Below are 24,156 nucleotides of genomic sequence, written 5' to 3'. Positions count from 1 at the left end.
ATTAAGCTCCATCAAACCAGGAAAAGACGTTCAAATTTGCTAGAATGACACAAATGGAATGAGAAGAAAACCGTGGCCTCTTCAACATACTCATGATCTTGTGCAAATGGATAGCTAAAGTTGTTTCAAAAGAAGAAACATTATATCCTTAGCAGGCAGAATGTTCCCAAATGAACCAACATTCTACACAAAGCAAAAAAAAAAAGCAAATACATAGTTGATTGTCCAACATTTCATGTGCAATTCAGTCCCAATAGGAGAAGTGGAGGAAATGGGGGGAAACCCATTTAACATTCTTCATGGCAAAAATTGAAGACCACACAACCCTGACAGCTTTATTCAAGGCGATAAGGCACATCTGATATTAGTGGGATCCTTCGCCAACTTTCTGCCATGAGATGAAGCAAATCAGATCAGATATTAGATAGAGAAAACATCATATTTCAAGAACAGATTGAGAATAGCAGTCTGTTCAAGGTGAAATGTCTATCTATATACACTGTACACATGAAGAAATTGCTAGGTTCAGTTAACTCACATAATACCTTTTTTTCTTCATAAGGTAAGATTTACCTACCATATACTTGTAAAACCATATGGGTGATCATTTGGTCTTTTATCATTATGTCGATTCTTATTCAAATCCCAATCAGCTAATAGATGGCAAATATAGATAAAATATTTCATAGGCATTCTTTTATGAAGTATTTCATAGGCATTTATAATATGGACATATAGGAGATAGTGACATCGAAATATATGCTTTAACATTACCAGCAACAGCAAAATACTTGAATGAAGTTGTTAAATAAGGAATGTACCTCTTCCTTCTTCTCTTTCTTTCCCTTTGTGAAGAGCTTATAACCTCCATAGAAGGCCAACCCCCAACCAGTAAGAGAGACGATCACAAACTACAAGGACCAGAGATGGGATTAATTGGAGACTAGAAATTCTAATTCCAAGTTACAACCAAAACAATATAAAGAGTATTCAAATTACACTAACAGTATACAACGTGATTTTTTTAGCAATTTAGCAAATCCTATCCTGTTATATCCACAGCTAACATCGCACCCAATTGAAAAAGACTTCTAGTCATCGAACTATTGAAGATACAGTTCCAAACATTGGTGATTCACAATCACAACTAGAAGCCAAAGTTGCCAAAAGTATGGATTTTTCAATCTAATCTGTACTAATACGCACCTTGATGAGCCTATCCAAAACAGGCCCGACCTTGGTATAGTTATGAAAGGAACGTACCAAAATGAGTAAAACTTTCTAGATATTGAACAGACACATACAGGGTGCATAACTGCATATGATATGGAGGCAAACATCATTGGAAATAAGTAGTAGAGAGAAAATCATTTTCCACAATCACAGGTGAACTGAATACTCTATATACTCTTCTGGATCGCCATCAAAAATGGCACTCCAATCCCCACTTAAAACTTGTTGTCAACCATGTATGGGTGAAAATAAGAAGTACTGGTAATAGTTCTCTATCTGACATCTCGCATTCAAAGTTCTACTACTATTAAAGTACTCCTCAGATAAAAGTTAATGGATGCTTCAGTAAAAAGTTTCACAGAAAATTGCAGAAATTTCATAAGTCAGGCAAGCTGATAATGTCAAAGCCAACAACCAAGAAAAGCCATAAAAATTTAAACAAGTAGAAAAGACATCACAAAGGTCTGAATTACTCACATGCTCTTCTTTCCATTTTGATGGACTCATCGGATCCTGCCAAAAGTTCACCTTTGGAGGTCCATGGTGGTCTGCATTGAAAGGAACAATTATTAGTTATCATCTCACTTCATGGTACATCTTCATCTGAAATCCAACTGCAAGTGGCATTCATATGCTTCACTGTTTTTTGAAACTGAATGCTTGCCCTGTTTTCTTAGTGGTAGAACACGACAAAAGCCAGGAATTTGATTGCCCCTTCTACATAACCTTTTCCCCGCTTTCCAAGTCAATCTTGGAAGCAAATTATAGAAGGATGGAGGTCGAAATAAGCCAATTAGGACGAAGAAAATAATATAAAATGTCTAATTTGCATATTGAATTGAGTAGAAACGGTTAACTGAATATTTTATAGAAAGTGCACAATTTTCTATCTAGCTAAATTGGCCAGAAAGGAATTTTGAGCTAAGTGACAAATGCAATGGAACCTTTGAAACTCTGGTTACCAGAGAACATGGATTATCCTTTAGCAATTTTACAAACTCAGCCCAGTAGTATAAAAAGTTCAGCTTCTCAGTTAGTTTGAAATCCAAAGCAGTAAAAAGAAAAAAGACAACGGTACTATAGCAGAAACAAAATGAAAAAAACTAGCAAATAGTAACTGTTGATCATGTACATTGTACAAGTAACCATTATCTCTGTCAGTGTAGAAACTTTCGACATTTATCCTCTATGAGATTTAACAGAAGAACACATAACTTTTTCTATATCTCAGCGCAAACGAAGAATATGCATAAAAAGTTTTAAATTTCCAGAACATTTTTTTTTGTGAGAAAGGAAGATAAATGCCTATATCAACCTCCAAAGTCTGAATCACGACATTACAAGCAAACGCCATGGATTTATACTATTGCTTTTACAAGAAGATAATACAATTTGAAAACAGATTAAAGTTTCAGAAATTTCAGGAGAATTAGTTAATTTACCACCACCTCCGGCAAAGCCGCGCCGCTGGATAAGTATGGCGCCTTGCTTCGTTGTGCTAACTGATTTGGAAGCGGAGAATCTAGATAGGTTCGCTGCTTGACGCGCCGCTGCCGTCCACGCCACCATTGTATCGTTCTGCTGTGAGAGCCTGCCGGGCTGACTGAGCGAGCTCCTAGAAATGAGTAGATGCGAGAAGAAAACAATGACCAAAAGACCCAAATACCCTTTTCCGGTATCTACTGAGCGTACTGGGCCTTGGCTGACTTGGCCCAAATCCGAATTGTTAAGTTACACCTGGTTTCTAAGGGAAATCTTACAACAATATATTTAACGGAAAATTTCATATATGACAAATGTTTTAAGCATAATAACTCTATCTCAGTATAGTTTTTTTAATTACTTATAATGACATGTTTATGTTTATCATTATATAAACGTTGTAGCGAATTATATAAATACGTAGCGAATTATACAAATGTTATATCTACGAATTATTTGTATACTGAAATACACAAACACTGCGAATTGTATAGCGAATTATACAAACGTTGTACATGAATTGTATAATGAAATGTACAAACACTATTCAAAAACTACAAAGTGTATAGAGAATTATATAAACGCTATACAAAAACTACGAATTGTATAGCGAATTATACAAACGCAATACACGAATTGTCTAGCAAAATATATAAACGAATTATAGTAAATCTCAACAAAATATATCCACAAATGGTAATAAAATAAAACTATACCCATATAAAATAATAAACTAATGATATTTGTTATCTGCAATTTTTCCTATATTTAAAATATGGACAAATTATACGAAGTGGCCATTCGGCCCTTTGCTTTACAATAGTCTATTTTTAAAATCATTGAAATTGGCCGAATTGCTTAGTCTTCCTTACAATTTCACCATTAATGGCTCCTTCTCCTTCTGCGTTTTCTTCTTCTGCATCTTTTTCTTATTCTACGTTGTTTTTCCTTTTTTAAAAAAAAAAATCGACGTATCGTAAATGAAAATCTTTTCGAGCAAATTATATATCAAAAGACTTCAAAAATCGAGAGGATTTCATATTTAAAATTTAGGAATGTTTTGAGGTAGTTTTGAGTTGATCGGAAATGAATAATCAGTGTACACTTCATTATACTCAGTCTATAATTTATGTATAGTTAAATTATATTCAACTTTTTAAGTATATCATAATGTATAGTCAGTGTATAACACATGTATATATAAGCTACATTGTATAGTCAACGTATATTTTCTATAACTTTTGACAAAATTATATTGTATAGTCAGTTATAGCTCATGTATAGATAAGCTATATTATATAGTCGTTGCATACTTTGTATGACTTTTGACAAGCTATATTGTATAGTCAACGTATACTTCCTATAATTTTTAATTATTTTTTATATAAATAAAATATGACTATATTTATTATAAACTAGTTATTTTATTGTATATATTTAAAACTACCACTAAAAATATTCACCTTTAGCAACTTTAAAAAACAAAATTGGTAGAAGCATTATTTTCAAATGAATTTCTTTTTTAACATAGCTCTTAGACGGCTGAACCACTAATCATAGCTCATATAATTAGATAATTATTGTAGACCTACCCTGTGTTCAGGGTACATTTTATATCACTTTTCTCAACTATTTTGTTCGCAAGACTAAACTCAAACACCTTTATTCAGATAAGTTTGCACTTCACTGTCATAGTTAGCTTCTAAACTATCAAAAGCAGTGAAGTTATTTAACTAAACCAATAAAGTTTGTTAAGAATGACAGTTGGAGAGGAATAACAATTTGTTCATATTAGGTGGGACAAAATTAATTTATAAAATTATAATTCATACAACTCATTTAGGTTAGAGTGAATTAATTATCCATTTATTTTATTAATTTAATTTATTTTAATTCGTTCAGTTCAAGCTTTTTGGAACAAAATTAGTTTATAAAATTAGGACTCCATGTTGGAGGTTTCAAGTTGGAATTTCTTTGCCAGCGAAAGCAAAGAATTTGTCTTCTGGGTCAATTTCGTCGCACCGGACTTGCATAATGCGGGTTACCTCTCATGTGTGGTTTGAAAGCTATTGTATTGAAGCGGAGTTTTTATCATGTGCGCACTCAAAGAGTACCCACTGCGATTTTTTCTTGTCATAAAAAAATAGAAGAAAAAAAAGATCTTCGTAAATACTTAAGCAATTTCTTTTTTAAAAAAAATATTTAAAATTTAACAAGAGTATAATCCATTGAAATATGATTCAGCTTTTAGCCCATTCTAATCCAAATTCAGTCTAATCTACATATTTGACACAAGTTTTCATATGAATTGCCCCTGTTCCATGAATTTTTAGTTTTTATCTCTCAAGTGAGTGAGTGATCTTCAATTCCGCCCCCTCCCCCCCCCCCCCCTTCCGTTTTCTCTTACAATAAAAATTTATGGATCAAAGTACCTTTAACTATGATCTAATTTGGCAAGCTATAGTTTAGAAACTTATGATTAGTCTAACATAAGCTATGTAGTATCTATTTCGCAAGACATACATTTAGAAATTTTTAGCCATTTTAGACAAAATTCCATAGAGAACTTAAGGCATTCTCCTTTCTTATCTATTTATTTGTCAAATATTTTTTAATTTGAATTTTCTTTTTACTTGTCATTTTTGACAAATCAAGGAAGGATAATTTTTTTTTATTTCTATTATATTCTTAATTTATTAACATTGAGTTAATAACTTTGAAAAATATAGTGAATAAATATATTTAAGACTCTATCAATTAATAGAGGTAAAATAATAAATTTACTATATCAATTACTATTTTTTTAATAAATATGTCAAATAAAAAAGAATTGAGGGAGTAAGTAATTTATTTTGCTTAGTAAGACCTAACTCGTGATATATTATTCACCGTATTTATGGTAGACCTACTCTGGAAAAAAATTACTCATGCTGGACCTACTTCCACTAATTCTCACACGCGTGGACTAGCAGAAATTTTCATCAAGCACCACCAGTTCGCACGGGAAACACAAAGTAAAATTCGCAAAACAAATAAATAAGTCAAAATCAACTAACGCTGCTGTGGTTCTTCCTCCTTTCTCATCCAGTTGCATTTTCCTTGATAGATATTTACGCGTCGGAGAGGGGAGGAATCAGATCGGCGATTTTCATTTCCCGATATCTTCTCTCTCCGTCCGGTCAATTCGCTTAAACCCTTGCCATCGTCACCATGAATGAGAAAGCTAATGTTACTAAAGAGCTTAATGCCAAGCATAGAAAGGTATATATTCTTCCGATTCATGATTTCTCCTTCGAATTTCAGTTTATTTTGGTTGATCTAGTTAGATTTGATGAAGTTTTGACTCTTGGTTAAGTTTGGTTGATGTATTGTCAGTTAATATTTGAGATTTGGGGCTTATTGGATCCTTTTGCTTCGTTTCTTAAAATTGAACTCTTATTGCTAGTTTTATTCGTGATAATTAGAGCACTGAAATGATGATCTAGTTCAACGAGGTGCTTGGAATTTTAATTTTGGATGTTCACTTTTTCCTACTAGAAATAGAAAAACAGACACTTACACAGTATGGACACGATTAGATTAAAAAAATGATCTTTTAACTCATACGCTACTTGAATAAGAGTATTTGAAGAACCGGGATAGGTCCCGAGACAGACACAGGTAGATTTAGTTCTTGCAATTTCAAATATAGTCAGTTGTTAAATTACTTAAAGCAAGCACCTTGATGTGTACCTCAACTCTCCATTATTATTAGTAATCTATTTTTATCTTGATAATTTAGATCACTGCATTGCATATGACACCGAGACAGTGTCAACATTACATAACACTAGCACCGACTGTCCAAATCTATCTGTACAAAGAGGAATCTCTTCTTTGTATATACAAATTGAAAAAGCGATCTCTTTTGGCTTTCCGTCTCTGTCTTTCGCTCCTTCAAAAGTTCTACTGTGCCTTTCTCGCCAGAGAGTCAGAAAGTGTATGTAGGCTCTGTCTTCCAAATCACCTTCTTATTAGTCTAAACATCCTTAGTTGTATATGATACATCCCAGAGACGCGTTTTCAGGAGATACAGCATTTTTTATTTGTTACAAATAATTTAAGGACATTAGGCGAAGTTAATTCATAGTACTGAGGCACTATCGACATATTATTACTTTCGTAGCTCATTAAATTGATTGTATATTGGCTGGTATCAAGAACCTAAGGTCTAAGAGTTTCATCATTTGTCAACTTTTTTTCCGAGTGAAATTACTAATTAGAAGTGACTCTATCATTGAATAGAGTTATCCATAGCTCTCCCGATGGAGAGGGGGAGGAGGAAAGATAATTTCTTTATAAGTTAGAGGATGTATGAAAGCAGCTTAAGCAAGCTGTCAATGGAAGCTTTCTCTTCCTGAATTTAGAATTCCTAATTGCCAAAGCTGTATTAGCATCCTGAGTTGGAGGGATTAAGTCCGATGTAGTATCATGCAAATATTATCCAAACAAAAAACCTGCGGTATATGTATGTTCTTGCTCCTCACTCATTTTCCCTGGAGGAAGAAAGGTTAAATTTTCTTCAAATCAAAGCAAAAAGCACAATTAACCACAAGGAAGGATGATTATCATCATTGTAGTTTTTGGTTCTATTATGATCCCTTCACAGTTTTCTTACTGGTAGTTTATGTGTGCATGCACATTCAAATTAACTCATTGCTGTGCTTGTTGACAGATACTAGAAGGACTTCTTAAATTGCCCGAGAACAGGGAATGTGCAGATTGCAAAGCCAAGTACGTTCTAGGATGTATTTGAAACGTGACAAAGTGAAGCTCAGATGTGCTTGTTAATAGATCACTGAGTCGAACAGAATTGGCTTTAATGTATGGAATTCTTTGGAATCCTTGTAATTACTGTATTTTTCTTTTGTTCCAATGCAGGGGTCCTAGATGGGCAAGCGTGAACCTGGGAATATTTATATGCATGCAATGTTCTGGGATCCACAGAAGTCTAGGGGTGCACATATCAAAGGTTATGTATCCCTTATCATAACCAAGATGTTCCACATATACTAAAATCTCTGAAATGGTGGTGAACATTTGTAGTCAAAAGTTTTGTCACAATTGAGAAATTGCCACAGTAAAGGATATGGTCAACTTTAGTGCTCCCTGTTGTTGCTGCTGTAGTATTGCTGCTTCATATTCTTGACTGAGTTAAAATTCTGTGAATCACTAAGTACGACTAAAAACTTAAAACTCATTCCTTTTTCACCTGGGGCACCCCTGATGAATATATGTTGAGTTTAGATCACAAGGATGGGGAACATTTCATATCTATTAATTCATGACACTACTACTGAAATTCAACCTATATCAAACTTCCTCTGTTATTGCATTGTCTTCTGATTAGAGGAATAGTTGTTATGTACTTCGATTGGAAAATCACTCTACATTTCCTCATCTTTGTGTTTTATGACGATGATCCAGGAATAATTTCTAACATCTTAATGTTATGCACACATGTCGACCGAATGGAGTCATTTAACTACTACCCACTATCATTAAAATGAGGAAAGTCTTTGAAACTTTTTGCTGTTTTCATCGGGGTAAAGGATTTGTAGACAACTGCTAGCAATTTATTAGGCAAATCCATGGACATTATAATCCTTGTGCACTTTATGTCAATGTGTGGTTGTGAAGTATCCCCTGACTTGGACATGTGACAAGATTTCTCTCATCATCCTTCAACCCTGAATCTCTTTTTTCCCTTCTATTTTTAAATGCTTTTATTTTACTGGCTCATTGTAGTTTGAGTTTACTCATTGTAGTTTGAATCTACTTTTGTATTGTGAGAAATATTAAAGAAGAATATTATTGAACTGTGTCTCTACATTATTACACAGAGATCTTGTTTATAGATACTACAATACAATCCTTTACCAAGTAGGATACTATATACTATTCGTATTCCTATTCCTATTCTTAGTAAGATTGTATATACCTATTTCTATTCTAACACTCCCCTCAAACTGGTGCATACAAGTCATATGTATCTAGCTTGTTACAAATGTAATTAATACGAGGATCGATGAGGGGCTTGGTGAGATATTTGCAAGTTGATCATTCAGCTTCACAAAATTCACAAACAATCTTAATGTGCTTGATCTTGTCATAAAATACTGGATTTGATGCATAATGTCGATAAAACACAGAGTGATAGGTTCCTTAATTACAGTGTTAAACTTCCCAAGCCAAGCTTGAGAAGACTGTTTCAGACCATAGAGTGACTTACACAATCGACATACAAGGCTACTAGACTCCCCCTGAGCAACAAAACTAGGTGGTTGCTCCATATAGACTTCTTCACAGTGCAGCGGTCGCTAGAATGCGCTTAAAATCTGGTATAAAATATACGGATTGTCTTGGAATCAATAGACGAGTCGATATTAAACAAAAAAGTCATCGAAAAACTTGTCGGGACATGCTCATGCGTTTGAGTATTAGATTTGATGGTTAAAAGTGGTCACTATCTAAAAAATAAAATTATATGGGTAGGGTCGGAATGAAATGACGGCATGAACCTACTGAAAAAGAGAAATTAAATGGGTAGGGTCAGAATGATGGCACGACCATATACAAACAAGATTTGAGGAGTCACCAAAAAGACACATGGAACTATGCAAATCAAATCTGAGGAGTCACCGAAAATACACACAGTGCTATGCAACTCAGATATGACAAAGTTGTCCGGAGAGATTCACGGTACTATGCAAATCAGATATGAGAAAGTAGTTACCGAAAAGATGCACGACACTACGCAAATTAGATATGAGAAAGTAGTTACCAGAAAGATGGCATGGTACTACACAAATTAAATTTGAAATAGTCACCGAAAAGATGGCACGATGCTTACACAAATTAGATATGAAAAAGTAGTCACCGGAAAGATGGCACGATGCTACACAAACACTGATGGATATGGGGTTGACACAACACAACCCTAGAAAGTCATGGGAAATTGACACACGGTGACCTGTCTGAGTGAGTTTTCTTCCCCTGAATATGAGGTTCATGCATATATAATTGGCCCTACTTTTGTTAACATAACCATTCGCTAGATGAGCGACATATATGGGTAATAGCCGCCCGCCGACAGTGAAAGTTTTTTGATTCTCAACCAAGATCGTAGAGGCTCTGATACTATGTAAGAAATATTAAAGAAGAATATTATTGAATTGTGTCTCTACATTATTACACAGAGACCTTGTTTATAGACACTACAATACAATCCTGTACCAAGTAGGATACTATATACTGTTTCTATTCCTATTCCTATTCTAAGTAGGATTGTATATACCTATTTCTATTCTAACATGTATATCTATGGAATAGCCTCTCATTTTTTGTTGAACCCATGATGTTCTTATTTCCATAGAAGATTGGACGTCCTTTGTAGAACAATATAGTTTTTGTAGGTTCTCTTACTATTTGTTATGTCACTTGTATACGGGATATAATCCCACATCTTTTACATATTCAATATAAATATCTACATTTTAGAAGAATGACTCATTGTACTCTTGAGCGATTGTTAATTGTTCAATTCTTTTTGTTTTGTTCGCTGATTTCTCTGAAATTGCAGGTCAGATCAGCTACACTAGACACATGGCTTCCTGAACAAGTTGCATTTATCCATTGTAAGATTTCTGTTTCTGATACTTATCACAGTTTCGATTTTGATCTGATAGATAATTATTTTATACTTCTTTTTTCTCTTTTGGGTTGATATAGCAATGGGAAATGAGAGGTCAAATAGTTATTGGGAAGCAGAGCTGCCTCCAAATTATGATAGAGTTGGTATTGAGAATTTCATCCGAGCAAAGTACGTGCTTACTAATTCTCTCCTAACAATTAGTACCTTTATGCAGTCTTCTTCCACTCAATCTAGTATTTGACACTTATCCAAGGCATTTCCTGTGTTTTGATAAGATATGAAGAGAAAAGGTGGGTCCCTAAGGATGGGATTCAAAAATCACCTTCCAGGATTCAAGAAGAGAGGGCTTCGGTGCATTGGCAACAAAACAATGACAGAAGTGGGCGTGTACATGCAACTAGCTCAGGGGGTGCATGTGATGAGAGGAAAAATATTCAAGCCTCGAAAATGAAGCAAGATGTACCTGCTGCTAGAGTCAGTATACCGCTGCCTCCTAAAGGACAAGAGCAGGTATGTTAAGCTTATTCATCAAACTGCTTCTTTTTTTTCCACATTACTTTCCCTTCCAGGTGTAGTATTATTGTTTCAATGTTCTATTTGGAATGAAATCTTTTGCATTTGCTGGTTATCTACCCGACTTGCCTATGTATGTGAGCTGATTGGGCCGTTAGCCCTTGGGTTATTGTTGCACTGTAAGTGTATTGGTGTTGAATATTGATTCCTTACTCAGATTGTTGAATTAAGCAGCTCTTGCCCATACTGGTTTTTAGCTATTACACACTTGACATCCTAATTTTTATGTACGTGGTGTATTCATGCCCCCGGATGGTCCTTTTGTATAACTGCTCCTAACTGCTGTTAGTTTCTGTTTCTTCTGAGTTAGCTTGGATACTTTCTGGATTTTCTGGATTAGAATAGACTCTAATAGCTTTGACTACTTGCAGGTAACTTCAGGTCAGGTTGTTAACCAGACACGTCAGAAAGCAGAGCCAGTTGCAGTCACTGAATCTGCTAAGCAGGTTGCGGAAGCTACCAATCCTCCTAAAGTTAATTATGCTACTGATCTATTTGACATGCTTTCTATGGATTCTCCAACTGACAATGGCTCAGAAGCAGCTTCTACTGATGATAACTCTTGGGCAGGTTTCCAGTGTATGTCAAGTCACCATTTTGTTTGAAACATGATTATTTCTCTTCCAGTTTTTAACATTTAGAGGGTGTACTTGTCTTTTTCACTAGCATGATCCATATTTTTCCAATTGTTTCACTTCTTTCTTGGAGAGAGGACACCAGGTAGATTGAGAATCAACAATAACAACTACACTGCAGTCTCAAAAAAAGTTGGGATCGACTATATGAATCCTCAGCTCAACTCATGTCATCATCATACCAAATATATATATATAAAATGTGAAAAAAGTTAAATATATGAAATAATAATAGTATAAGAAGTTTATATTTTATGGCATATAAATCTATGATAAGATCAAATACTCCGAGATGGGAATCAACAACTTTAATTTTTCTTGGGATTTGAATTGAAGTTGTCATATTACCTATTCTTGCTCATTTTCTCTTATAAAGTAAGTTGTGCCTTTGCAGCTGCTCAAGAAGCAACAAAAGCAGAAAATACCGGGGTTACAAAATCTGATGATCAGAAGCCTCAATCTGCTGCTGCTTCTGGAATTGAAGATTTATTCAAGGATTTACCATCAATTGTGCCTTCTGCCTCGTCGGAGAAGCCACAGAAAGATGCTAAAAATGATATAATGAGTCTTTTTGACAAGGTACAACACCACAAGAATTTGAATTTTTGGTCATGTCTATCTTTCCTCTTTTATCTAATAATTGATGTTGGCGTTTACAGTCCAATATGGTGTCGCCTTTTGCTATGCATCAACAACAACTTGCTATGCTGGCGCAACAACAGTCTTTACTAATGGCTGCGGCTGCTGCTGGAGGTGCTGTAAGACTTCCTGCAAATTCACAACAAAGCTCTAATGGCACCAATATGGTAAATCAGAATTGGCCAAATTTAGGCTATCAGTTCCCTGGAGTGATAATGCCAGCAGCTGGTAAGACTGAGCTGGAGAAATATATGCAGGTAGAACATGAGTAATTATTTATCAAAGAAAAGGAGAAAAAACACATGGATATCTGATTTTGCATTGAAGTTGTATTTAAGTCTCTCTACTCAAAGCTGTTTATTTTGCTTCTAAACTAGGTAGGTAATATGGGACCAACACATGTAGTTGGAAACTCTGTGCCACTTTCAACATCCAGGTATTAACCTCTGATCCGTTGTTGGTTAAGGTAGAACTTCAACTGTTGAATTGTTCTTAGAGGGCCTATTGTTTGGACCATAAATTCAACAACTTAATGCAATGCATCTATCCTGCCAATTATCTGTCATTCAGATTTCTTAAACTATGTCCCCTTAATGGACAATTTAGTGTATTTATCAACCGCTACTTCCATTTGATTTCAAATATCTCTCCTCTGGTTAATAGTGGGTTGCGGACAGATTCCATTGAACAGTACTTTTTAATCCATTGAGTTTTGGGACCGAACACTAATTGATGTACTTTTTTTTCCCCATAGGGAATTGAACTCAATACTTTTCTTTTGATCCATTCCTAGTAGGTTAAAGTATACGATAGAAGACTCTTGCTATAAAAAGTAAAACAGAATAAGTGATGATTAAGTTGAAGAGGGCAATCCCATAGTTCATAGATTAAAGCCTTGTTGCAAAATTGACCCTATCCTTTCAAGTTTCAAGTTTTGCAAAACCAAAGCTCTGCCATCCGGACACCAAAGCATTCTATCCACTTAGATTGCTTGGGGGAGAGTGGCAGGAATTCTTCTTTGGTCTTTTCTGCTTAGTGAATTTTAGAATCCATTGGCAGTTCATGTCCTTCGCTATTTCTATTCCAGTACTGGGCGATGTGGAACAAGATAAGGAAATTACAGATGTGGATCTATACTTCATAGTTGATACGTCTTATTAATTATTCTCTCCTTTGTATCTCACTTCCACTTAAGAGGTATAGGGGTAATAAGATGACTTTAGAGAAGAAGCATGACACTCTGCTCGAATTGCTGTTACCCTGTTTCTTTCCTAATCTAATGTTTAGTATTGGATGAAGGAAAAATTCTCTGTCAACAAAGTTTTTTTTTCTTATTTATAACATTTGGTGGACACTCTTTTTTCAAAAATACTATTTTGCTATTTCTACTATTATGGAAGTTATTTCATTAAGAGGATAAAGCAGGGCGGTTGACAGAGAGGAATGTCGTTTCACTACCTCCTGGAAACAGCCTTTCTACCTCCTTGAGTTAGTGGCAAGGTCTGCTTACACTCTATCCTCCCTAGACCTCACTTAGTGGGATTTCATTGGGTATGTTGTTGTTACTATTGTTTCACTCTTCCATGTAGTATCCAGAAAGGAACCACATCCCCCCCCCCCCCCCCGGTACACAGTTCTTTTCCATTTTTACAGAAACCAGAGTAACTCTGATTTCTAAATCTGAATGTTTGCACTTGACTTGTTTGAGTATTTTCATAGCTACATCTCCAGAGGTGTATGATCAATTTAGAAGCAATGGACTCTATTGGATTATCAATTGCTTATATTGGCTTGTATACTTTATTTACCCCATTTGATAGCTAAATTTGCATTGACGAGCTCAGTTGTCAATCATCTTCTACCATGTGATTTAGTTTGATACTGATGTAGGGTAACAGCTGAACAAATTTTGATAGTTGTGCCGTTTATTGTATCCAGGAGGAACACATTTTGGGTGCTATGTTAAATTTTCGTCTTTTAATCTTAGGATTGAATATTGACGCTGATATTTGATATTTTATTCTGCAGCTTCTACTCGATGGGACAGAATACTTCCAGCAACGGTATTGTGCCACCAGGTCCGACCAAGCAGGCAGCTACCCCAATTTCATCTAGCTCTACGCAGTCAACAAAAGAATTCGACTTTTCATCTTTGACGCAGGGGATGTTCTCAAAACGCTGAAAACCCAACGAAGAAGCATACTAGTTATTAGTATACACATTGTTTTTCCACAGGAAATTAGCTTTTGTTGTTCTACTCCTGTTTTGGAGATTGTAAACTAAATGTAGAGGAGCAATATTGAGTTTTCTTTCAGGTGATGGCTTGATTTGTATTTGGAAAAATAAGCGCTTAAGATTGGATGGAATTCGATTCTTTTCCTCCCTTTCCCTTGTATTCATGTTTCTACTGTTCTGACTGATCTCTTAAATCTTATTTAATCTAAAGAAATGCAATTTTGCGCTTTAGCTTCCCTTGCAATTCTATGATTAGTTCCATCTTTGGGGGTGATTAAAATATGAAAAAATTATTTAAATACACATCTTATTTTATCATAATCTCTAAAGTTTTCTACTATTTAAAAAAATTTCAAAAATCTTATCTATGATGCATTACTTTCCTCTTGCTGATACATCTCTATCTCCTTTTTGGATACTCCCTCCCTTATGTATCCGAATGTCCTATCCTTCTCTGATACATCCCTCTTCTATGTATCTGGATGTCCTATCTCCTTTTATACATATATATCCTCTCTTATACAACCCTTTCCTCTTGGATACATTCTTCCCCTATGTATGCTTGTTGATGTATCCGGAAGTCTAGTGAAGTATTCGAAAATTATAAATATTTAAGAGATTTTTATAATTTAAAAAAAAGTAGAAAAATTATATAATTAGTTCTTAATATTATGAGATTTGTGTAAATTACAAGTGCAAATAATTGTATAGATAACACTTTGAAGTTGATTAGACTACACTAATGTGTAAGTATTCTTTACGGATTGAAGTCTTGCTTGAAAAATAAATCCACGCAAATCTGCCAGTGGAAAATGGGAAGTAGACCAAATACATGTCAATATTCCATTTGATCGACGGTAACAAGATCTATGACTCTGTTTTCATGCGCAAAAAGCTTAATATATTGACAACTCATCAGATTTGTCAAACAAATTTCATTTAGATATTCGAATTACGATTTATTTTAATCGAACATCTGAACACATAAAGTGTTTCTATTAGACGGTTTTGGATCAAGTTTTGAAATTATGTTTTGTGTCTGTTCTTAAGTGTTTATTACGTAGATAAGTTAACCACATAAAATATGTCATCTCATTTAATTACACATGTCATCCTCAATTGAAACATGCATGAGGTTCTACGACTTATTGAGGCTTATGCATATAATTAAAAAAACATGACATATTATAAGTGATTAACTTATTTACGTATGAGCACTAGAAAATTAACACACATATTTTTTTTTCAAAATTTGAACTGAAATGTCTAATAGGAACACTATATTATGTGTTTAGATTTTTAATTAAAATAAATCGTAGTTCAAATGTGCAAATAAAATTCATCAACAAGTTTGAAGAGTTGTCAATATATTAAGCCTACACAAAAGAAATACAAGGCATTTGTAAATTTACTTTGTTTATAATAAGATAAAAGTGAAGAATTTTCTCATGAATTAGAAATTACAGGCCCACTTTTTCCCTTGATAATGATTATTAATGGCGGATCCACGTGGTGTCCAGGGTTCATCCGAACTTCCTTCGGCGAAAAATTATACTATTTATACATGATTAAAATATTTTTTATATATATAAATAGTAGATGTCAAACCCCCTTTGGCTAGTTCGTGTGTCTACTTTTTCAGATTTTGAATCCCCTTATTAAAAATTCTGGTTCCGCCACTGATGATTACCATTGGAAATTTTCAACCCCACCAAGTGAATCATAGTACACAATGGTACTATTTTCTCTCTAATAAATCTACAGTGTATGAGGGAGGTTTAAAGTTCTAAAATTGTGTACGTAATAATCCCAAGTAAAAAACCTTACGTATTTTGAGTTTGAAATTCAAGCAATATAGTTTGGTTGTTGTGACTTGTGAGGCTCTGAGCCATGAAATAAAGTTGAAATATTTGGTGGATGAAATTAATTGAAGCTTAATTCCCGTATGCAAACACAACTCAATTGTGTGATGTATATATTTGAAAGGAAACTTCTGCTATTGTTGCTATATGGGCAAGAAAATCCTTAAGAACGAGAAAGTCAATTAAAACAAATTTTTATAATTGACTTTTAATTTGTTACCAAGTAAGGGAATTTGGTTGGTACTAGGACTAATAGCCTGTTTGACTTAACTTATTTTAAGTAGTTTATAAGCTGTTGGTTTAGATCAGCTAAGCAAAACAGACTCAATTATTTTTTTGGACTTATTTTAAGCACAAAATGATTTTAAGTTGGTCAGCTAAGCACTTAAAAAAGTTGAAAACAATTTATAAGTCAATCCAAACAAAGTCTAAATCGAGGGAGATTTGGAATGAAAATGATTTTTATTAGAAAAAAATATTTTGGAGGCATCTAAGACAATATTTTTATAAACTGAGATAGATTCATGATCTTTACTATCGTGACACTCTCTTTTATAAAAGTGAAGCTAGTAATATGTATTTTGATACATAGTTAGATTAGGTGTGTGAACACATTAATAGAAGACGTTAAATATCAATATTAATTGCCATCACAGTTCGAAATAAGTAATAATTTCTCATATCGACATTTTAACAAAACATTAACATGGGATATATAATTGTGAGTTTATTCATGTCAAAATAGATAAAATATGAATCGACTCGAAGGTTAACTATTGAAAAAATATTTGAAATAGTTCACAAATGTGTTGATAAATAAGAGTAAAATATACGTCTTTAACCTGTGGTTGGTTTTTGGTCAATGTATATATGTGGCTGAGCACGTGAGAGCATCTAGTCATTCACTTGCTAGATAATACAACTAATCGACTCTTTATTTGTTTAGAATAGACGATTTATTTTGATTTCATATCGTGTAAGATTCATTAACAAGACAAGTTTTTATCAAGTTTCATATATAGTCAAATTTGATTTGTAATTTGTAATTGAAAATGAGTAATTATTCACTTATCACAATCATTAATCATATTAAAGCTAATTTAAATTAAGTGATGGATCTCTCATATTTATCTCTTCGAAGTAATAAATAAATATTTGTTTTTATTTATTCACTTTATATATAAGAAAAAAAAATTATTTTTCTATTTTACCCTAAGTTTACATACTCATTCCAAATGATCAATATTTCAAAAATTCATTTACGGAAGGAGTATTATTTTTCTTATATATACCATACTTAGATTATGATTAAGCATGTCTGTACCACTTTTCCAGCCTCATGAGAATACTATTAATTTATACTCCTATGTTTGAATTATTGATACAAAAAATAAGTATTATCTCGCATTCATCGACATAAATTTTTATTTTAGACAGTAAATACATGTGCTTTAAACATTATGGTCTCTTTCCTTTTAAATAAATTAAGGGTTTATATATATATATAATATTAATATAATTTCTTTACTATGTCAAATCAATAAAAATATAACAAAATGTGAGATTAGATTTTACGTATTAAAATGTATTATATTGTGTAAAAAAAATTATACTGAATTTTGTATAATTTAAAGTCAAAATAAATTTAAAAAATAGTACATGGTCCAGTATGGTCGGTTAAGGGAGCGGCACACCGACTCATTTGGTCACATGCCTATTGCCCACTCACTTGCTAACAACTCCCGGACCCAACGTTAGCTTCATTGTCTTTTTCTTCTAAATAAATAATATGTACTCCTTTTCTAAGTTATTTCTTTGAAATTGTCCGCTCATAAAAGTATCCGATTATAACATAATGCGCAACTTCAATGACTCAATAAAAAACGATCAGCTCTATAATTTTAAGTGCTCAAATTGACAGATTAGTGTGAACTTATTCATGTGATCATGATAAGCAGAATGTGAGTTATATCTTATCTAATTATTATTTTTTTAAAATTATAACTTTTTATTAATATATCTATATTTCTCCTTTTTACATGTTCAAATTATCTCAATATCACTCTCTGCATTTTGCCTGCCACGAAGCTATCCATCTTGCCGATATAATACTCTTATCTCTCCTAATATTCCTATGCATGAATCTAAACATATTTATTTTCTCTACTTCATTGACCCTTTTTTGTTATCTATTTCGTATTTAGTATTCACTTTTGGAACGTCAGTTAATCTAAATTCGCTAAGGGTAAGGTGCATTAAAAGGAAAATATTCTTTATCAAACAAAATTTCTTTCAAAACTCATCTTAAACATATGATTAAGATACCATTATTTTTTTTATCTCATATTAAGTGAATTATCGGGATATGACGTATTTTTTAAGTAAAAAAAATTAAGAACCTTATTAAAAAAACAAAGGATAGATATAAAAAAAAGTTTCAACAATTCTCTTGAATTTTGAAAACTTTACTTATTTTTAATTATGAAAAAAATCTCAACAATTCACTGAGATAGGGGTGGACATAAATCTCAAAATTTAGGGCTCACTGCTCACCCCGCAGCCCCTCTGCCTTCAGGCTTCACTCCTTCGTCACTCTTCACTCTCCATTGCTCTCTTCACCCAATGAAGTTTCTTGTTTTAATTACAAAAAAATAGTTTTTATTTTTTATTTTTGAGTTTTAGTACTCATATCTCTAGTCTTTGTATATTTCAAATTAGTATATGAAATATTGAAATTATCTGGATAGAGTGAAAAAGATATAGATTATCTATATAACTAATTTGGAACAAAGACATAATCAAAATAGTTTACCAATATTGTATTTCTATCAAATACCCGATAAATTTCACTGAAGAAATATAGATGTCATGGTTGGACTCAACAAATCTCTTCCTTTGACTAATGAGCGAGCCATATATAGAATAATCAAAGTTATTTGTACCAAAAAATTATTTTAAAAACATCAAAATTAATCGAACCGAAATTGAAAAAATTGAACCAAATCAATCTAGTTTAATTTGAAATATGGTGTATACTTTTTTAAAATCGAATTGAATTTTAACAAAATCGATCGAAAGAATCGAACGGACACCCTACACTGATATATGGGCTAGAAAGAGTATTTATTTGCTTAGAATATGCAAAAGCGATTCCCGTAATAGCGGCTGGCGAAATTGGAACTGCCTAAACCGTTTGTAAGTCAAATTCGTGAAGTTAATTGTCCAACTAAACCATGTACTTCCAATGAAACTTCTTGAATTCTCAAGAGTATTTCTCTTTAATTCATTTTTAAATGCTCAAGTGCGTTAAATGCCCGACTGAAATCACCTTACATGCTGGCCGATCGGATCGGATCGGATCGGCTCGTTGGGAGAATAAATTTTTCGGATAAATTACCACAATTTTTTTGCCAAATTGGACTTTTTTATTTAATTTATTATTGCTTTTGTATCGACTTATAATATACTTTTAAAATGGATTTAAGTCAAGTATTTTGACATGTAAAAGATATTTATATAATTAGTTTTATTTTCTTTTTCATATTGTTTTGAATTTTTTAGCATTATTTGACCTTTTTTTATGCTTTTATTGAGTTGAAAATCTCTCGAAAACAGTCGTTTTACTTTAGTAGAAGTAAGGTCTGGCCTCTCCAGACTCTAAACTGTGAAATTTCATTGGATTGTTGTTGTTGTATTATTTCAATGTGCTGGAGACCTATAAATATTGTAAGTAGCAAAAATTAAGTGTATGAAAATTTGAACCAATTTAGCAGTGATAAAGGATATATTTGAGATTAAAGTCAAGATAATGACAATTTTACTCTATTTTTCATTATTGAGCGACATTTATGGCTTTTTTCCTTTTTTATTTTAATGTTTTTCACCCATAAATTGTGCCTTATGCTATCAAGTTGTTCAATTTCAAATACAATTTACTCTCAATAACATTTTTCTTTTTAATTCGTCTAAAAAAATAAAATGTTTTTTAATTTAATAATATTATTAATATTTTATTTACATACCTCTATAAATGTATATTTTTCTAATTAAAAATTTATTATTTTCAATATAATTTTTAAATATTACAAAAAAGTTCACAGTTATTAAAATTTTACTATCAATTAAATTGCATCACATAAATTGAATCGATAAAAATATAAGATTTAGCTCAAAATGAATAGTTTTGTGAAGGACAAAAGTAGGGGTGTGTATCGATTGGTTCGGTTCGATTTTGAGTATTATCGATTTTCAATTTCTAAATACGTTGAACTGATAATCAAATCAATAAGATATTTACTATCAATTTTCGATTTATCGATATTTAGTCCTTAACGGTTCGATTTTTTATTTAACCAATAAGAAAATACTTTTAAAACAAATATACGATTCGTGAAGCCTCTTTCGTAGCAACTTGTATACCCTTGCCGCTAGACCTAAAACGATAAAGCCTAAAAGGTAAATATTAAAATATTAAATACTAACTATTATGATATAGTGATTAACTAATTATATATTTATATTAATATTTTTTCTTTGATATTTGAGTATGAGTAAAAAACTAAAAAATTAAATTAGTAAACTATTATAGTCTTAATGGATTGTCGATTTACCCAATAATTCAATATTATAAAATTAATATCAAACCATAACCTAATAATTATTTTTATAAAATTATTAAATAATCATTAACTCAATAACCTAATAAAAATAAATCAATAATACTTTTTTTAAATTCGATTAATCGATCGATTTAATTTTTACACCTACCTCGCCAAAGGACCTTTCTAGAGTTCTCACGGTCTAATATGAAAAAGGCAAAAACTGAGTATTATAAGTAACGGTTCATTTATCAACATATTCTAAAGTTGGTAAAGCGTGACTCTTCACTCTCATTTCACTCTTCCTCTAATCCCCAAAGTCATAAAGCAAAACGCTGACAACACTGATCGGAGCTTGTCGCCGGCGAATGAAAAATGGCGATTTTGTTTCAGAGTTCAAGTAGTAGCTCTATGTTATCCATCAAAATTTTTCTGATTTCGACTACTGTTTTGTCTGCTGCTATTATGTTAAAGGTCTCTGCTCCTGCTGTCACTGACTTCGCCGTCAGTGAAGTTCCATCTATTTGGAACGGTATCGTTTCATGGCTTAAACCTCCGTATCTATACCTCATCATCAACTGCATTATCATCACCATTGTAGCCTCTTCTAAGTTGCAGAACAAGCTCGATGAGAACTCATCTCCGGCGCTGTCGGTTGTTTCGCCGGAGAATTTGGCCCAGTTTCACCCGATTAAGGATGTAAGGACGGCAGCTGACTACTATTCTCCGGTCCTTCATGACTTAAACGGCGTCGTGTTGAAGAATCAGGCGGTGGAGGCCAGACCGATAGTTTACGAGTATCCTACTGCTGGTGTTTATGATGCAAAGGTCGAGAAAGTTTCGGTAGTTAATCCGTATAGTCATGTAGATGCACGCACATCGGGGAATGATACATCATTCAACGTGAATGCTTTCACCTGTCCGGAGCCTAACGAAGTTGTTGCTAACAGAGACGAGTTCATAATCTCGAAATCCTCTCGGGCGCCGGTGATGAGACAGGACTCTATAGATTATTCCATTTCAGGCAACTCGGCCGAAAAACCTCCTGCTTCTGCCAGATTCGCTCACCGGAAAAATGTCAAATCCACTCCTGAAGGTAAATTAAATTTCTCACTTTTTTTTTCGGTCCATATTGTGTATCAATCCAGTCGGACTAACGACTAGGCTCGCCGGCACAGTTAGTAGGTTTTGAATTAGTTCTCAGTTTTTTTTGCATCTCCGGCGAAATTAACCGGTAACGGTAACTTGCGATTCAAATTCTCTTGAGATTGTTACCGTTGGGAGTAGGGCCGGCTAGTGGATAATTAGGTGCTTGTCAGACTGTAGAAGCTAGTGGTCCTCATCCAAAATCAATTAAATTTTAAATCCAAATTTAAATATACTCATAAGATCCTAATTAATTGACGCTTTTTCCCTAATGGTCCATAAAATAGCTTATTAACAAAAATAGATCACAGATTTTTGTTCACCTTAACACCGAATATTATCCCTTAAAGAAACGGTGGAAAATTAAGGAAAGCAACAAACACATGATTTTTAAATTGCATAACTGAATACTGATTTTGCCACCTCATTCTGCTGACATTTCCACAACGATAAGTCCAACAATAGTCGTGTATATCCATTTTTTGACTAATCCAGAATACATGACATATATTTTAATCGCTCATCACATAATATATACAATATTATTGTGATGTAATCGTGATAAATTAGTATAATGATTTAATCATGATAAATTAGTATAAGTTGATCCACATGATGATTTAATCATGTTGATACAGGTGGAAAGGGTGCATTGAGAGTATCAAAGCCTAAACGGCAAGACACGCTGGAGAGTACGTGGAAGACAATAACAGAAGGGCGAGCAATGCCGCTGACAAGGCACTTGAGGAAATCGGACACGTGGGAGACACATGGTGGTCGGAGCCCGGTTGTTACCCCACCACAACCGAAGATGAAGAAATCTGAGACGTTCAATGACCGAACTACCCCTGACTCCTCGCCGTTGCTGACTCCGTCCCCTGGTGGTTCAGGGAAACTTAAGAAAGAGCCATCGCTAAGTCAGGACGAGCTAAACAGGCGAGTTGAAGCTTTCATTAAGAAGTTCAATGAGGATATGAGGTTGCAGAGGCAGCAGTCGTTGCAACAGTATACTCAAATGATCAATCGAGGCTCACATTAGGAGTTTTTCACTTGCTGTTTTTGTTTATGCGCACATAAACAGAGAAACTCTCTTTTTCATGTTTTATGGTTATATAGTGAATGCATTTTGCTTACCCCTTCTTAGGAAATATAGTTCTTGTTTCCCCTCATCTCCTTCTGTTATTTATTCCTGTTTTCTCTTATCGAGAAACCCCCCCAAGAAAAAACTAAAGGAAGCTGTATTCATGTTAGAACAGAGACTATATTAATGGAAAGCTTGAGTTGTAATGAATTATTTTTCTTTCATGTGGACATTATGGAATTATATGGCCTTAACATGTGATTGATTTAACAGTGTATTCTCGATAGAGAAAATGAAATGAAAGATGCACCTAGCAGACAAAGGAGGAGATTTGTGTTGAAGTCTCAGGTTGCGGAATTGAAAGTTGGTCTCCATATAATTAAGCAAATTCCATCTCTTGAATTAGCTTTTGCAGTGGAATTAAGTTCAATGTTCATTATGAAGTTTAACCTCAAGATTCATTTCTTATCTTGTTGGTTGCAATACTTGGATGAGATCCCTCTTATATATCTCTTCCAAATGTCATGCCATGGATAAAGGATCAAATGCTTATGTAGTATAACTACTAAAATAGTGTAGGACCATTTTTGGGATATGTCGAGATGATGAAACGAAGGATGCAAGAAACAATAGCTTGATCAGTTGAGGCTATAAATGCATAATCTCAACAAGTGATAGGCCCAAATGCCGTAATGAGATTTGCTGCATGACCAATGTGAGGCGGGAAATAATAGTTTGCCCCAATTTGGTTTATGGGGTCAATCTGTCTTTTGGTTTATGCTATTTTTACTTTGCTTCATTTAGCGTACAATTTCTGGTTGCTATTATTCTTTACTCTATTATTTTTTATATAATACTTCATTGAGTCGATGGTCTATCAGAAACAACTTTTCTACCTTCATAATAAGATTGCATACACACCGCCCTCCCCAAAATTCACTTGTGATTTACACTAGGTATGTTGTAGTTATTTTTACTA

At 33.5% G+C, this 24,156-nt stretch overlaps 3 protein-coding genes across 3 annotated transcripts; 2 read left to right on the top strand and 1 right to left on the bottom strand.

Moving 5' to 3' along the window:
• Positions 1–77: 77 nt before the first annotated feature.
• Positions 78–2,879, bottom strand: LOC129891339 (uncharacterized). The gene is made up of 4 exons (XM_055966657.1): positions 2,676–2,879; positions 1,711–1,781; positions 822–911; positions 78–388 (listed from the first exon to the last, which is right to left on the bottom strand). Exons 1-4 carry the CDS (start codon positions 2,800–2,802, stop codon positions 365–367), a joined length of 312 nt encoding a protein of 103 aa, XP_055822632.1. The 5' UTR covers positions 2,803–2,879; the 3' UTR covers positions 78–364.
• Positions 2,880–5,738: 2,859 nt separating this feature from the next.
• Positions 5,739–14,648, top strand: LOC129891190 (ADP-ribosylation factor GTPase-activating protein AGD5). Its single transcript, XM_055966468.1, has 11 exons — positions 5,739–5,976; positions 7,430–7,488; positions 7,636–7,726; positions 10,337–10,391; positions 10,486–10,576; positions 10,684–10,918; positions 11,353–11,560; positions 12,011–12,195; positions 12,276–12,512; positions 12,633–12,691; positions 14,284–14,648. The coding sequence occupies exons 1-11, from the start codon at positions 5,926–5,928 to the stop codon at positions 14,435–14,437; spliced, it is 1,425 nt and encodes a 474-aa protein (XP_055822443.1). The 5' UTR covers positions 5,739–5,925; the 3' UTR covers positions 14,438–14,648.
• A 6,571-nt stretch (positions 14,649–21,219) lies between these two features.
• LOC129893342 (uncharacterized) lies at positions 21,220–23,383 on the top strand. Its single transcript, XM_055968853.1, has 2 exons — positions 21,220–22,046; positions 22,735–23,383. Exons 1-2 carry the CDS (start codon positions 21,326–21,328, stop codon positions 23,133–23,135), a joined length of 1,122 nt encoding a protein of 373 aa, XP_055824828.1. The 5' UTR covers positions 21,220–21,325; the 3' UTR covers positions 23,136–23,383.
• Positions 23,384–24,156: the final 773 nt, after the last annotated feature.

The sequence above is a fragment of the Solanum dulcamara genome, chromosome 6 (genome assembly GCF_947179165.1).
Source record: "Solanum dulcamara chromosome 6, daSolDulc1.2, whole genome shotgun sequence".
Classification (NCBI taxonomy): Eukaryota; Viridiplantae; Streptophyta; class Magnoliopsida; order Solanales; family Solanaceae; genus Solanum; species Solanum dulcamara.
Note: the sequence above shows the minus strand (reverse complement) of the source record. Positions and strands in the feature narration are given on the sequence as shown.

Excerpts from the sequence above, each read along its gene's own strand:
- LOC129891190 (XM_055966468.1), top strand. The coding sequence starts at position 5,926 with ATGAATGAGAAAGCTAATGTTACTAAAGAGCTTAATGCCAAGCATAGA. Across the intron at positions 7,489-7,635 it reads TGTGCAGATTGCAAAGCCAA|GGGTCCTAGATGGGCAAGCG; the intron begins GTACGTTCTAGG and ends GTTCCAATGCAG. Across the intron at positions 12,196-12,275 it reads TAATGAGTCTTTTTGACAAG|TCCAATATGGTGTCGCCTTT; the intron begins GTACAACACCAC and ends TGGCGTTTACAG.
- LOC129891339 (XM_055966657.1), bottom strand. The coding sequence starts at position 2,802 with ATGGTGGCGTGGACGGCAGCGGCGCGTCAAGCAGCGAACCTATCTAGA. Across the intron at positions 912-1,710 it reads CAAAATGGAAAGAAGAGCAT|TTTGTGATCGTCTCTCTTAC; the intron begins GTGAGTAATTCA and ends TGGTCCTTGTAG. Across the intron at positions 389-821 it reads AGAAAGAGAAGAAGGAAGAG|AAAGTTGGCGAAGGATCCCA; the intron begins GTACATTCCTTA and ends ATCTCATGGCAG.
- LOC129893342 (XM_055968853.1), top strand. The coding sequence starts at position 21,326 with ATGGCGATTTTGTTTCAGAGTTCAAGTAGTAGCTCTATGTTATCCATC. Across the intron at positions 22,047-22,734 it reads TGTCAAATCCACTCCTGAAG|GTGGAAAGGGTGCATTGAGA; the intron begins GTAAATTAAATT and ends ATGTTGATACAG.